This window comes from Procambarus clarkii, chromosome 20 (genome assembly GCF_040958095.1).
Source record: "Procambarus clarkii isolate CNS0578487 chromosome 20, FALCON_Pclarkii_2.0, whole genome shotgun sequence".
NCBI lineage: Eukaryota > Metazoa > Arthropoda > Malacostraca > Decapoda > Cambaridae > Procambarus > Procambarus clarkii.
This window is the reverse complement of record NC_091169.1, coordinates 20,785,984-20,802,617: the sequence shown is the minus strand read 5'-3', so window position 1 is coordinate 20,802,617 and position 16,634 is coordinate 20,785,984. Positions and strand designations below refer to the sequence as shown.

General features: G+C 39.5%; 1 protein-coding gene across 11 annotated transcripts in view; it reads left to right on the top strand.

The window, feature by feature from the left end:
* Window positions 1-16,634, top strand: part of Cnot4 (CCR4-NOT transcription complex subunit 4) — a 41,973-nt gene that overhangs the window by 11,740 nt on the left and 13,599 nt on the right. For all 11 annotated transcript variants that reach the window (XR_011229181.1, XR_011229180.1, XR_011229179.1 and 8 more), the window contains exons 7-11: window positions 3,260-3,371; window positions 4,426-4,710; window positions 7,149-7,705; window positions 8,073-9,101; window positions 15,483-15,821. Coding sequence is in view for 8 of the 11 variants with exons in the window: in XM_045737952.2 (XP_045593908.1) it covers window positions 3,260-3,371; window positions 4,426-4,710; window positions 7,149-7,705; window positions 8,073-9,101; window positions 15,483-15,821 (2,322 nt within the window). In the remaining 3 variants the exon portion in view is untranslated. The remainder of the gene's footprint in view (window positions 1-3,259; window positions 3,372-4,425; window positions 4,711-7,148; window positions 7,706-8,072; window positions 9,102-15,482; window positions 15,822-16,634) is intronic.

Genomic DNA, 16,634 nt, shown 5'->3' with positions numbered 1-16,634 from the left:
CAGTACATAAAGCACCCTCTGTCATTAGTCCACCTTTAGCATCACCTATTCCTGTATCAGTAGATGTCAAGCAAATTCTAGACACGTTTAATGTCACATTTACTTCATTGAAAAGTTTATCCCAGGTGAGAATTGCTTTCTTTGTAGTATACCATCTTAGATTGTCAAGGGTTTTTCTGCCTCCCTGTCCACAGGCTTGCCTTTCTCATCACTGGGATAAATTGCATAATCTCTTCCCATGCAATTTCTTTATGGAAGTATTTGTTTACATTTGACACCTTGAGCCCCCGGGTTAATTAAGAGGCGACCAACCCGTCCTCGACTCGAGTCCATTACATCCAGCGGTCGACCCCACAGATGCATTCATAAATTCTTACGTGGTGTTCATTCAAAACAGGAATTTTCTCATATAAATTAATATTATAATAGCATGTTGTGCATGTATAGGAATAGGTTAGGTTAGGAGTTTAGGTTCTGTTGGCGATTATTTGTATTTGTAGTACTGTATGTGGGTGAAGCATTTACACCGTCGTGGTTCGAACAAAATTGGTCAGTGAAGTACTTGTTCCGGGAGTGTTCAAACGAAATCAGTCAAGTCGTGTGTAAACCATTTTTCATTCATAAACAGTGGGGTTTGGTGGGTGCATGGAATCACTTATGGGTATTTGTTTGGAGGACGGGCTGGAGGCGACATACAGTGGTAGATCCATAAAATTGCATGGCCATCATTGTTTTGCCAATTTCCTGGTGTGGTGGGGCATTGGCAAATGAGCAATGCTTGAACCTTTTGTGACATTGGTCCTCTTAAACATTGTGCCATCAGATTCTCCTGGCAATAACAGCATACCTGTTATTAAACTTTATAACCCAGCAATTTTTTGCCTTGGTGTTTGTAATGCCTGAATTTTATGAAAGCATGTGTGCTTCTAAATTGCTCACCTTTTGTAGCCATATCAGCATTGTGCTTGACAAAATTGCTTTAATATGGCTTTGTTCAAATTGATTTAGTTTTGCCATCTTAAAATTGTCATATCCTTTCCCCTGATATCGAGAATCCCTATTAGCAGTGAACTATAAAAGTTGGTTTTGTTTGCTTGTCAGACAAAACTGGCACCTAAGCTATTCTCCTGTTAAAAGCAGATAATGGTATGGAAACTCCATTTTCATCACCAATTCTCTTCATTGGTATCATATTTCTCTATATCCTTGAGTCTGGCTGCTGTTATATCTTTCATTTTCAATGATACTCTTATTAAATAAAAAAAATTTAAATTGCTTCACAGTAAGGAAGCGTCCCCAAACGTCTCGAGTCTCGGTGGGGATTCCCGGTTTGATTACCCGGCAGGACAGTAGTGTTTAGGCATGGTTCCTTTCACCTAATGCCTCTGTTCACATAGCAGCAAATAGGTACCTGGGAATTTGGTAACTGTTATGGTGTTGCATCCTGGGGAAAGAATCAGTAGTTAGACCTTGGAGACGTCGATACAAGCCTAAAATATATATACACACGGGCTTACAGTCCCAACAATGAATTACAGTATATGGTAAAAACCAAATGCCCTGACCAATGTGCCTCAGCTTGTATATTGGTGTAATGAATTTCGTCCATCAAATTTGTTTATATTTTTATAAAGATATTTAGTCCGTGGTATATAGTACTGTGATATTTAGCAGTCTTGCAGCCCATTCTCCTAAAATTATAGTACTTTTAGTAACTATTTGGTCGAAAGTACCAACATGTAGTGATGAGGTTCTAGAAAGTTGACTTGTTAATGAATTTGGTCAAACTGGAACGTTTAATTGCAACAGTTATGAGACCTAACCTCACCTCTCCTAGCAGTCCTAGGCTTAATATAGTACATGTGTGCACTATACTAGGTCTATGAATACAGTACTGTATTTACCTTTTATTTTTAGTTTAGTATTTTTTGAACTGCACAATTAATAGTACAAAAAGTAGTTTACTGGTGGTTCAGCATTACATATTGGTACTTACCACCACATAGTATAAGTACTATGATTTCAGGGTCATAGGGCCTTCCCGGTTTGGTGCCTTCTTTTGATAATTCCTTACTTCAGGGTCATGGGTTGTATTTTTGGTTAAATGGTATTTTGTTGAAACATTTTGACACTCTTGGGTCCAAAAAAAAAAAAATCAGTACAGTAGCTCGGTTATATATTCTACAAAAATGTCCAACACTGATGACAGCTAAATTTTGCAATGTCAGTCAGTTTCCAGCGCAACTGGTATTCCAAGGGAACCCATATGTTTCGAACTGGATTATGTACTGTAACCAGTCATTGATTTTCTTTAGGTGTTCATGGCCTCTTAGTGTACTGTATTTGCTAAATATTTAAACAGGCTATGTAATACGTTTTAGGTGGCCATACTAGGTAGATAACTTAAAGGTATGCTAACCGTTATTTATTTATACTATAATTTCTTGCAGTATCTGTTTCTTTAATTACACTTTAAATTGGCATTGCTGAACTTCTGATAATTTAAAATTGTGCAGTGTTCCCTCCTGGTTGTCATTTAGAACGAGGGAAACTACCAAACTTTCTGCACACCTGCACCACTTAAGTATTTTGGGTACAGGCTCAACTATCTATTTAGTACTGGATAATGCAGATTGTTTTATGAAAGAAATTGTGAAGAGGGAAAAAGTAATCAAGATCAATAAGCTCAGGCCAGATTGTTAATAAGGCGGTAGTTAGACTGAGTATATTGAGGTAGTTGTGCATACTAATGTACAACTAAACCATAGTGGGCCTCAAAACATTGCCCTGGCAGAGCATAATACTTTAACTACTACAAATTACACTTGCATTCATGTGCATACTTGTGTGTGTGTGGCTGTTCTGCAGAGTTAAGTATATTGTTACATGTGGTAAAGCCTTGTTATGAAAGGTTGGAGTAGAGTAAGAGGCCTTTGCATTTTTAAGGATTATTTATAAATGTTGTGCACCTTTTTGAATATCTTGTAACATAGACAATGCTACATAGTCTTCCTGGCTTGGTGCTTTCCTTTGGTAATAATTTGTATTTTTTATATATTTATATTAAAGAAGGTACATTGGGTTGTGAGTACATAACATTGGTATTCTTACATTCTAGCGAATGTAAATTTGCAAGTATGTTCTTATAAATGTTGTATTTGGTATTTAGGAACTGGCATAGGTGTGGGGTAACTTTCTCGATCACCCCTCGTGGGATTGTTCCATATAGTTTTTCATATTATAATTGCTCCTTACTCAGGTGATGAATCGGCAAGCTTTACTAAAGAGGAAATGCAACAAGGGAAACACCAAGAATTTGAAAAGAAACTTCAAGACCAATATTTAGGGAATCCAACATCGGAAAAAAATAGGTGATTATATAAAATTAATTTTGGTGTATACAAATTTTTGTTGTTTTTAAGTAAAATAAAATAAATACTGATGTACAGTATTGTGTGTGAAAATATCCTTGAATAACCAGTTATCTATCACTTAATATCAAGTTCATTGAAGTAATGTAGATACAGTACATAGGTTAGATGTTTAAGAAAAGATTATGAAAGTGCTGGAGATAGTGGACAGTCTGGAAGGAAATAACTCGTTAGTGTGTGAAGTTGACATGTTAGTAACTGCTAATGTACTGTTATATGGGAATTCCATGTGCATATATTTGTATCTGTTGGGCTGTCTTTCAATTGGCAATTGGGATTAAATTATCATGTATCTTTAATACTGTGTAAATGTTTGCTTGCATAATGACAAATATTATAATAGAAATTGTATTTTTACATAAACTAGAGCACTATGGTGATAAGTATAGTGAATATTGTAGTAGTTCAGCCCTCTGGTATTATGTTTGAGTGAAATACACATTGCTGCAAGGGAAAAGATTTGCTGTATGGAGAAGCTGGTCAAACAGGATTCTTTAACAACAGTGGTAATTATACAAGGGGAAAAGTCAAGTAGAAAATACATTAATACTGTATGTAAACTTTTATGGAAGAAATTGCCTAAGCTATTTAATCATTTTGTGATACACATTGTATCGGTAAACTTGAACTCTAGGGAGTGGTCATTAGATTGACAAAGCATTCTGAGAAAGGTTTTACTGGAATGACATGTGTAAGGTTCTAAAATTTGTCCAGACAGACCCGTGCTTTAAATTATATCAATGAAATATTTGCTTGATATTTGTTTTAGTAAAAATTGTATTGAGAATGTGATTTTTATTTTGGCCACCATGCTTTCAAAGTAGCAAAAGAGTTAGTACTGCAGTTAAATATAGAACATGGGCTTCATTTCATCATTAGATATATGCCTAATGTACATATAGATTTGTTGATTAATTTCAACATTTAAGACTGATAATATTTAATGGTACCGTATATGCACACAACTATATTGTACATTTTTGTTGCTTCACAGTACGAGTGTTTCGCCACCTCAAGCAGCCACCTCAGGAAATTCCAGTTCGAATAAAAGGACGGCATCAGGAGGGGGCAAAGAAAATTCTGCCCCCAAAAATCAAGATTCAATTTCTCCTAATCCTAACTCTGGGGAGGCATGGCCATCGCTAAATGCCATTGCCACTAAAGAAAGTAAAAAGTCCAAAGGCAGCAAATCGGATAGAAGTAATGGCTCAGCAAGACACACGCCGACAGACGAGCACAATAATAATAATAATAATAGTAGTAATAATAATAACAAAAGGTGAATGCCTGCACAAAGTTCTCATTATAAAATCTTTCTACTATGCACCAAGATTAATAAAAATGTTAGAGATGTTCCTCTCGTTCTTCCTAAGGCAGGAAGCATTTTGGTCCCATTGAATTATAATTGTCAGCATGATGTTTTTGTGTGTGTGTGAGGCATTGGAGGAAAGCTCATCCTAGTATGGATCGAAAGGTCACTCATAAACTCTAAAAGCCTTCCTTGACATCTTGGGTTTAACCAGTTATCTGCTACATTTGACAGCTGCCATGGGGGGTACCATCTATACCATTATCATGTCTTCCTTCCTCAAGCCTTCTCGCTTTCTTAACTGTTGGTTCCTATTTCAAGTGGGCATGCAAGAGAAAGGATTACAGACAATTGAATTGTTTTCATTCTTTGAAAAGATTTCATTGCAGTGGGATCATGCTTATAAAGAATGCTGTGTACACAAGTTTTCTCTACTCTAACTGGCTAGCTCACAGGAGTTGCATCTTCATTTTCAAGTTTGTGCTTCAGTACTTATTATTTTTCAGAGTTTCCCAATATAGTTGCCTGGTACTAGTTTGAGTGTAGGCATTTCTGCTGAGCACACATTAGGGTACATTCATTTGCTACATTGCCTGTAAGTAAAGATGTACTGAATTTGGTACACCCCAAATGTTTCCTTAGTTTGTGTGTGTAGACAAGACTCATTTTTTGGTCATGGACTGTGCTACCTTGCTAAATCATATTGGATATGGTTGAGTAAGAGTCTGCCAATTATTTTTGCCTTTAGCAATCGGGCCTCTTCATACTGCAGTTTAGGGCCAAGGATCTGATGACTTGCTCCTGGTTTCACCCAGTGGCTTTCCTACATATGTTTGCCCAGGGGGTGGAGGGGGGGGAATGGCATCGACAAAATTTTGCTTAGTGCAGCTTTAATGATAGACCTATGAAGTTTTAAATCCAGACAGCCATCTCTCTCTTGCCTCTTGCATTCCAGGTGTTGGGTTCACAGTGGGTTCAACCCTATAGTGTGTCCATTCAGCTATGTGTGGGCGTTAACCCTGTTCAAACAGCCTTACTTCAGGGTTGTGGGCTTAAGTATTGGAATATCAGTATTGGCATTAAATGAATCTGTTCTCTGCTTCCGTGGATGCTTTGTGGATTCCCACTTTCCGAAAGATGATATGGGATTTAAGATTGAATCAGAGGGTGCCTTAGAGTACTTCAGCTGCTGATGTTTCCATTGGTAAGCTTTTTACTGCCAACCCCCCCCCCCCCCCCCTCCATTAGCTGCAGGGACTATGAGCCAACCATCTCTAACTTTCCTTTTGAAATACTGTATAGTGGTATTCTTCCCCTCCCCAGAGGTTGATAATGGCAGCTTTTACTTCTGCCACTGTTGGTGGATGAATTGGGCACCTCAACTGAACTTGGTGGCTGACAGTCATCTTTTCCTTGGCAAGGTGGTGATCTTGCCACCAACCCAGTTGATGGCAAGACCAATTGGGTTGTAGTAGGTATGTTGGCCTGCAGTCCACTCCAAGCAGCACCTAGTTGGACCCAGTTATCACAAATCAAGCCTAACCCAAAGCTGGGCTTGGGTGAATTAACTCCCAGAACCCACATTAAGCATATTCTAGGTAGGCACCTACATTAGGGAACACTGCAGCATAGGCAAGTGCTGCCATATTTTTTCTTTTACTTTCAACACTGTATAGTATTCCTGGTTTGGTGCCTTCTTTTTGATGATTATTTTCATTTTCAATACTCTGGCCTTGGTGCATCAGAGTAGAATAATGCCTAGGTGGAACTTTTAAGTGAATGTTAAAAACTGCTAACTGGAAAAAGGCCGATGCTTCGGTTTTCTCCCTAGAATTTTTAATAAGTTCGCAACCAAGAAAATGGCATTGTAAGAAGAATCGGAGTAGATGACAGTGCCGCCATCTTATCGGTATCTTGGGTAATGGCCAGGTAACAAACCAGTAGCTAATGAAAATGCACCATGAAAGTGGTTTTGGTGCCTAATACAGCTTGGATTTGCTTTCATAACCTAATGTTACGTAGAGCAAGATTTACTGCTGTCTCCATCCCAACCCCCACCCCACACAGAATAAGGCACAGAATTTACCTGATCTCGACTTTATTTTTTCCAATGGATCCAAGATGAATCTTGCCTTATGGAGAGTATCCATATTACCTGCTTAGAAATAAAATGAGCTTTTCTTATACTCGAAGCCAGGTTTTTGAGGTAGCTTGTTTACTTGTTTAATGCTAGTTCTTGGTGGAAAAATTGTACAGATTTTGTCTTGACATTTGTGTTGTACTGGAATTGTTGCGAGTAGTTGGATATTTAATTAACTGTCGATTAGTTTTATCGAAAGTTTGATAAATATTTTTATCATTTTGAAGGCAAGCATAATAAATATTTTAACTGATTTATTGTTTCACAGAGGGAGTAAAGAGAGAGATCGATCCTGCAATACAAGCAGTAGCAGCAGCAGTAACAGTAGCACCAGTGGAAGCAGTAGCAGCTCTAGTAATGGCTTGGGTGTGGATATGATGAACCACAGTGTTAGTCCTGTGGCAACATCTTCGCCGTCATCAGGTCACGAGAGTTGCACGTCTTCTGCTTCTACGACCCCACCTCCATCCTTTGATAATCCTCTAATACCACCTTCCCCACCTCCTTGCTCTTCATCTCCTGTTCCGGTGTCCTGCATACAGGATTTATGCCGGGAAGATACCTCTCCCTTGCCCACTCCACCCTCTTCGTTATCATCTTCCTCAGAACCTTCGTCATCTCTCCCGCTACCACAACAGTTTTCCCGTTCTGCTGCCGCTGCTTCCCTCTTTTCGGATAACAGCAACAGTTTCTTTTCGTCTGGGCCGTCACTTCCTCTGCAGCGAACACCACCACCACTTCCACCAGCATCATCTCCACAACAGAATCACCAGCTTCACAACAGTCACGCCAGCAGTCATCAGTACACACACGACAACACTTCAGGTAGGAGTCCATTACACTTTTGCTTCAAGCATATGATGCATGTCTACACTGGATCCATTGATGAAAATTCCTATAATTATTACAGTATTGACATGCACTAAAGTTAGATGAATGGAATGTTCATTTAATTTCTGCATTTTAAAATATAAAAATTATTTATTTTATATAACTTTGATTTCTTTTTTAACTTGCCTGGTTCATACAAAAGGTAAATCTGTTAGTGTGAAAAATTGGGCTTGTTTTTACTAGTTTAGAATTGTTTTGGTAATTTCAGACGAGATTTTTTTTTTTTTTTATCGTGACGCCTTTGTACAGTTAAGAATAAACTAATATAGATACATTACTGATTATACCAATCTCTTTACAGATTGGGCTAGCAAAACGTCAGAAGTATTTGATATGGATAGTATGTTTCCCTCTCAAAATCGCTCGAATAGTACTTGGAACTGTATATTTGATTTTGAAAAGAGTGAAGACATGACAGGAGTCAATAATTTAGTAGATGATGAATTAGGTTTTGATCCATTTGAAGAAACCAATAAAGCATTAGCCGAAGATATAAAAATAGAACAAAAACAGCAGCAGCAGCTTCAAAGGCATCAGCAGCAGTTCACGCAACACCAACACCATCAACACCAAAGCCAGCTTCAATCTCACCACCACCAACAGCAACAGCAGCAGTTAAGAGCTGGCCTAAAATCATTGATGGACTATACAACTCCTAGTGGACAGTCTCGTGCCAGATTACCACCACCAGGCTTTAATGGTTTAAACAGTTTTAATTCATATGGTATGCCAAGACAAACTCAGCCTGAGCCGAGTAAGCTGCTGCCACCGTTCTTAAGTGGGTTAGCAGGAAATCCCAACCTTGGTACTCCTGGACTTGGTTCTGCCCCTTCAGTACCTCCAGCGCTCAATGGCTTGGTGGGATCCAGTGGTTTAGGTGTACCTCCAGGTTTGGGTGGGAGTCTTCTTGGTAATGGCACCACTAATGGGCTTGGTAGTGGTGGTATACCAGGAGGACTTGGTAATGGTATGCCTCCCCACTTACTGTCGCCTGCTTCCCTCTTAAGTATGGACACACCCCTCAGTGCCTCACAAGGTCCGCCAGGTATCGGGTTGCCCAAAAGTGATGCGTTCCTCCTCAAAGATCTAGAAAACGGCCTTCGCAATATATTCCCTGCCATCAGTTCGGTGAGCACTATGAACACGCTCAATACCGTCAACACGCTAAACTCTCTTGCCGGAGGAACCAATAATCCGACCTCGCAAAACAACCCGTTAGCAAATTTTCTAAACATGGCTCACCACCACCACCAGCAACAGCAGCAGCATCCTTCACAGCAATCTCTTCTACACCAACTCACAATGAGCTCTCTAGCAAGTTCTCACAAAGGTAAAACATTTTTGAGTTTAAGGGCTTAGGTTGCTTAAGTTTCACTTAATTTTACTGTTAATAGTTCTGTATGTGCATGCATGTTCTCACTTAAGTCCCTATTTGTGCTATTTCACTCATTTGCTCCCTGATTAAAGATGCTATACTATCAAAACCCGTGATTGGGATCTGGCACAGTCAGTTAAGGTCAATATTTAGCACTGGTAAAATAGGAAACCTTTTACACTATTCCTGTTAGATCAGATGTTCACTGGAGAATACTAAATTCTGCACAGAATGAGGATGGAGTGCATTTATAAATGTCTGAAACCTTCCCAGGTTAAACTTAGAATAAAAAAAAAATGCAGATCCCTCAGGTGGTGGTCTGCAAACTGGTGCTGGACCACGAGTTCCCAGGGAAGAAGCAAAATAAAAAGTTTTGATTTGTATCAGAATTCTGCTAAATATTACACAATGTAGCCCAAATTTTGTTCTTGGGAAGCAAGAGCTATTTTTCTGATAGCTTATGCCTCCAAAGTATAGAAAAGGGTTATTATGTCCCCTCAAAATTGGTGTTTTCCTTTGCCTAAGGTTTCCTCCCTTTATGGATAGTACCTTGGCATAGTGAGGGGGCTCTTGAGTGTCGCTTGCAGATAGGAGGGGGGTAGCTCCTGCTTCCCTCTCCTGCCTGCTGTGATGGTGTACAAGCTGAACACATTCCTGTGTGTTGACCTTGTATGGAGCTCTGAAATGCTAGCAAGTCCCTTCATCTGGGAGTTGAACCTACCCAAGGGTTGCAACCCCTGGGGAGGGGGGTGTGGAAACGTGTTTCTTTGGTGAGGGGATGAGTGTAAAACAGGAGGTTCAGTGCAGCTCACATGAACAAATGGGCTCTCTTAGACAGCAGGTCAGGTGGGCATTGTAGGGGTGGTATCCCTATTGGTCCCTGGAATGCCATTCAGACCTGCAGTGGTGACTAATGTATCCTGTTCTGGTTACTCATAGGTTGCTTGTGTCTTGTGCTTGTCTTCCATGTACTCACCTATTTGTGCTTGCGGGGGTTGAGCTCTGGCTCTTTGGTCCCGCCTCTCAACTGTCAATCAACTGGACTCGTGAACAATCATGTGGACTCAGTGGTGGGTAGAGGTATTGGACAGTAAAATGTTTGTTACCTTATATGTTATCTTCTGACCTTGTTTCTCCTCAGACTCGTGGGGTGGGCGACCAGGCCCCCGAGTCGGACTGTGCTGGAAGGACGGGCTCTGTAGCCCTGACTACATTGGGTTCAGACCAGACTGTTTCCGATTGCCACTACTGACTCTCAATTACCCTCCCACTTTTGTGTCCGAGTTGAGCTCCAAGCCTCCGGTGGTAACTACCTCATCCCATTGTGACAACTGCACCATTTGCCCCCCCCCCCCTTCTTCGTTGGGGTTTCTTACGCTGTCACCATGCTTGCACATGTTTACTTCCTGCTTCTACTGCATTAAGTCTGTTTAGCCATACTTTGTGGCCTAAGTATTATAATTTTGTCATGATAAACATACTTGCCCTTGTGTGTACATCCATACACTTCATTGACTGTGGATTCCCGGGTTACTCTTGCCACCTGGACTAGCACACACGTCGTTGCTGCCCCTGTTCATGGAGCGGTCACCTGCCTAGCCTTGATGAACCCCCAGTTTGGGTGTAAAAATACATTGCTGAATGCCAGCATTGGCAATGTTGTTCTCCTGCATTATGTTGCAACTAGGGATACAGACTTCAGACTGCCATGAAGATATATTTATCCTAGAAGCCCGGGGCTTTTCTGTCCTCCTGATTGACTTCATAACTCATCCCCCTCATGGTCATTGTCATCAGCCCCTATTTAAAGTTACCATCACTTTTAATAGTAGGACCCTTCCTTCTACTGTCATTCCTGCCAGTGCTAGTTATTCCATTCAGAACTAGATTCCCTCTTTGTGCTGCTATGTGAGTGTTGTGGCCCATAGGGCCATTCATACAGCTAAATAGGAGAGCTGGAGATGTTCACACCATTACAAATAATGACCCTCGCTCTAAGATCTGGAAGAAGATCCATAAGAATGCTGGTAAATTTGTTCCAGACATATCACCTGTCTTTTTCCATGAAGCAGTTGTTCTTCCTATTCAAAAACTCAGTATTCTAGAGATCTTCCCTAAGGATTTTATCACGTTGCTGTGACAGGTTGCGTCTGCAAGCTTTTCGAATGTACATATGGTCAATGTCTGTCTTGTGTCTTCCTTACCTCTTGTCCCATACTTCCTGGGGTGCTGATAGATGCACACTCCTCTATTTGCACTCCTGTCTATTGCTGTCTAAATTGAATTATGGCTGTCCTGCCACCTCATCTGCCTCTCCTTTGACCCTTTGTCATCATGATGCTCTGCAGCAAAGGTTCCATGGTGCCTTTTGTTCATCCCCTACCCAGAGCTTGTATGTTGAAACTGGCTTCATGTTGCTACAGGATTGTCAGGATCCTATAGTAAAGGCAGGATACCGCCTTCACTACCTCACAAGATCTCTGTAACATCCTCAATCTAACTTTTGCCTGCTTTGACCATTGCTCCCTCTAGTAGGCCTTGTTTCCTTTCACCACCTTCCTTTTTCTATATGGGTTCACAAGGTTTCTCCTTGTCGTTCCATCTTTGCCCGCATGGAGAGTCCTTCTTGGAAAGTTTTGCAAGACTTTGACCCACATGGTACAGGCTTCTACCCCTTTTATTGTTATGAAGTGTCTTTTCCTTGCATGTTTTCTTTTGCAGGAATTTTGTTGCCTTCTTCACAGGCGAGTTCTAAATCTGCCTGTGGTGCTGAATACTCTGTGGTCTTTCCAGACTAAACCTATATGTGCTGCTTATTTCCAGAGGCCAGCATCTTCATGTCTCAACTGTATTGTATATGATTTTGTATGCTCTTTGTCGGCTGCTTTTTCATCGACAGCACTCCTTTGGTTAACTTGGTGCTCTCATGGCTCTGTAGTCATTTTATCTCGTACAGCCTGTGGTAAGCGAAATCCAATATTGGCTGTTTCTAATCTCTAGCAGATTTAGGTCGGTTACCTTTTGCCGAGTTCCCAAGCATATTGGTACTGTATTCCCTTAAATGAGCATGCGGACACTGCCATTAAGGAGGCTGTCCACACTTGTCCTATTTCCCGAGAAGGCATTCCTTATTCCGATTTTTACCCAGTAAGTCATTTCTCGGCCATTGGCAAGGTCATTAGTTATGTGTTACTGGTAACAAACTGCATGTTCTTAATGGTATCCTGTCCTCTTGACCTTCCTCCTACCATAACACTGTGGGGATACGGCTCTGGCGAAGTTACATACTGACCCCTACACGTTTCACTCACGGACACTTAATGGAACTCTTCCCTGCTACTTTTTGTCCAAACTGCATTGCCCCTCTTAAAGTCATGTATCTCATTGAGTGTCCCAATTTTCAGGTCGTTCGTGTGTTTTTCTTCCCAACTATCCCTCATGGTCATTTCTCTCTCGATAGAACCCTTGGCGAATTTGATGCCTTTTGATATCGCTCACCTCGTGTACTTTTGTTCTCGTATTGGCGTGCTCGGTGATATTTAGCCCCTTTCGAATATGCAGTGACACTGATGGTACTTGGTCTTCCCGACTTGGTGCTTTCTTTCGATAATTACTTAATTTGGCCAAGACAGCTTAGGAAAAATATCTTGAAGGTACTGTACCTTAAGGCTGTCAGCTCCTTATGTAGAGCTGTGACACATTTTCATAAGTCGGCAGCCTTCAGGTACCTTCAAGACATCGTTCCTAAACTGCCTTAGGCAAAGGACAAAGCAAAGTTTGAGGGAGAATAATAGCCATTTTCTATACTTTTTGAGGCATAAGTATTTGACAAGTGTGTACTACCCAGAAAAAAAATTATTTACAGAATAAACAAACATCTGCCAGCTTTGACTAAATTCATTATAATGTATAATATACAACTAAATATTACTATGAATGTTAAAATACAGTAATATTTTCTTGCGTGGAAAACAAATGATTGTACAAATTTCATAGTATCCTCAGATGCAGAGCCTTTTGGTCAATCTTCAATGTATTTAAATGGGAACATAGCCTAGTGCACTAAACTTAGCATTTTACATGCCTATATGAATATGATAGGAACAAATATGGTAGCAGTCCGTCACACTAGAAATATATTGCCAGTCCACCACATCAGATATAGAGAAGCACTGCTGTTAACCATTGAGTGGCCTACTGCTGCTGCTGCTGCTGCTACTACTACTACTATGTCAGTCATTCTTGGGCAAGAATAAGGCTAGTAGTTCAAGCATGTTCATCTTTATGGGGAGTTCCATGTTTTGTCATATTGCATCGCTTCAAATTCCAGCTTGGTTGTGGATATGTGACAATATAATTTTTCAAACCAAATGATGAAATCACATTTTTAAGGCTGCAGTGGAATACTGGTGGCAGAGACTTGCCAGGACCCCTTTAACTTTGTAGGCTTTCTGTGGTATTTTTAGCTTGTACAGTACCACATTTATAATGAGTCAAATATGCTCACTTTTGGGAGTGGCAGCAGTTGTGGAGTGAATTTCCTTTGTGATGCTAGACATAACTTGGTTAGAAAGCAAATATCAAGAGAGTTGGCAATGCTGAATATTATGTATACAATTGATATTCACAATAAATAATCCAATGGAAGCTATCCCAGCATAAAGAAATTAATGCACGTGCTCATGATAAAATGAGGGAAGTTGGTGTAAACATAATGAAACGTTGTTGGTAGGTTTAGGGGATGCTGGCTAAGGTGAATCACAGAGCTACTGTCACTCAGATGAACGAACAGTGTCAGGAACTAGTGGTGTAATTATTTAATGCTGCTGGAGGACACTTGTTTCAGACACTTATAATTTTAGCTCCAGAATGATGACATACAATTACTCTAAATGCTAGACATAATGCAAGATTTGCATAACAAATTTTTCTGTATATACTAGATTTTGCACACAGTACTTTTTTTTTTAATGGATTCTCATGTTGATCTGTTTTGTTAATTTTATATTGTGTAATTTAGTGCTAATACTTATTGTAAATGCAGTCCAGTACAATATTTGGCAGGAAGCTGTGCAGAAACTAACTCTCCCACCATTTGAACCTAGGATACTGTATTTTAGTTTGATTTTCTTCATTCACTATACCAGTATTATAGTAATGGCACCACTTCAAGATGTTTGGGAAATGAATGCTCTAGAGTACTAAAAAAAATGTACAGAATTGGTACAGGCAATCGTCGTTAAACTTTACTGTTGTTGAATATACAGAAATTTATAAACATTTTGACATTACTCATTTATTAATGATTATAAATAATATGCATTGCAGAAATATGTATAAATGGTTAATCAATAAAGCTGTAATCTTTGCCCTAAACTACTCGCATGTTTCTCAAAAGTTGCATTATATAGACTGTAGAATGTTAAGTGAAATATGGAGATCAAATTAGGCATATTAGCATCAGTTTAACCAATCCCTGTGAAATCGTGGATAATACTAAAATGTGTCAGTCGAACTTCCATGAGTGTTGCTGTTTAAGGATTATGCTAAACCCTACCAGTTGACTAAGATGCATGGAGTATTCTGTTGAAGCATGTTTTATTAACATTCTACCATGATCTTTCCATCCAGTAAGGTTATATTAAACATTCTTGCATCACTGCACATCCAAGGACAGAGTTTATCATTTGCTACATTTGTGGAAATGAAGTGGAGAAATTATTAAATATTAATGTTAAAATATCTCTTTCTTAAATAGTGGAAAGATATACTGTACTTTTGTGTCTGGACTGTGTTTATTTTTCCCATGCATCTCTTTGATTATTGCAGTGTTTGCATGAAAGTTGTTTGCATACTGAAGACTTCCTGTAGTATGGTGTAAAAATATTTATCTCAATTGTATTAAAATATAACTGCAGATTAATATGGCATAAACATATGATAAAATATGGATGGGACCTTAAGATGTATGTTGTCAAAGCATCTTGTTGCATTCAGAAATATGCTCTTGATTTTGTTCTAAATGGTATTAATGATGGATTAACAAATGGTAAGATATGTTCTTGTATCTTGGATGCAGTACTGAAAAAAAAAATTATGAACAGTGGTGTCAATATATTTATGGAAGAAAATTTAAAAACTTGTTTAGTGTACTTTAAGCCATATCAAAAAAGGGTCTCAGTAGTTGTAGTGGAATTATCAAAAGTTACATTCACAGAGATAAGCTAATTAGCAGCACAAAAAAGTTTGAGTCTTGGATATTGAAAGTTTAAAGTTGTACCTATTTATTATGTAGATAGGTCTTATGTTTAAAAAAAATAAAATCCATATTTTCAGGTTGGAGTAACAGTGGTGCCCCTGATCTGACAGTTCTTGATCCAGCAATTGTATCATCAGGACAGTTGACAGATTCACGGTCAGATTCTCCTCCCCACTGGATGAAAACAATGGAGCAGCTCACAGAGGGAGGTCCCCACCCTCTCTGGAATAATCTAATGCCATACAACTTATCTGGCTTACCAACTGGTTTGGGTCCTCACACTGGCCCCTCAGGTCCTACGGCTCCCACACAGCGCTCCGTAGCACCCATGTGGCCCCCAACCTCACCACCGCCAGGTTTTAACTCCATCTCACCACTACATCATCCCAAGCAACACGAACCACACAAGATTGAAAGTAAGTACAGTAGTATGCTCAATATTAAAGGTAGAGGCACTAAAAAATGTATTTACACAGCATAGAAGATTCATTTTTGCTGTGGTATTTTTAGTTTCACTTGACTGATGGACTGTGTACCAAAAATAAATCTCGGCATTTTGACATTCCGACAATCGGTGTACACCTGACGTAAGTGTGTCGGTCATCTTAACCTTTCAACTATGCATTACAACCAGGTTTCTTTCTCTCATATTGCATAATATTTAAAACTCAGGTGTTTGCATCCTGTTCTCCAGTAATCAAACACCTTACTTTTACACGTTGGTTTTACACTTTTACGCGTACTTTCTTTGAAAAAATTCATTGTGACTCATATTGGATGTGAGAGCCTCAGGACTAACATGGCAACCATGGGTAGAGCATGTTGTTACAGCTCTCAGCACTGCTGTGCAGCTTGTCTGACACAATGTCACTTAATGAGGACTAAAAATAAGTATCTACAATTGATGCCATCAAAAATTCTGACAATGGGAAAAGATCGTGTACAAGTTTCAGGTATCGATAAACCCAATCCTGGCGACGATGTTCCCAAAGCAAAATGGATAAAAATAGCCCACTCTCGCAGTTGTTACCGCTATGCATCATGCAATTGGTCCATATGTTCCTTTAGAAAATGAATTAATGTGGAAAAATTATTCATATTCATTATTTAGTAACCATTGAACTTGAACCAGTGGCAGCATCATATTTCCTTGCTCCACCACAGCTAAAGTGTCATGCAATTTTGTTATTTTATTTTCCCTGTGATCAGAAAATACATTTTAACAATAT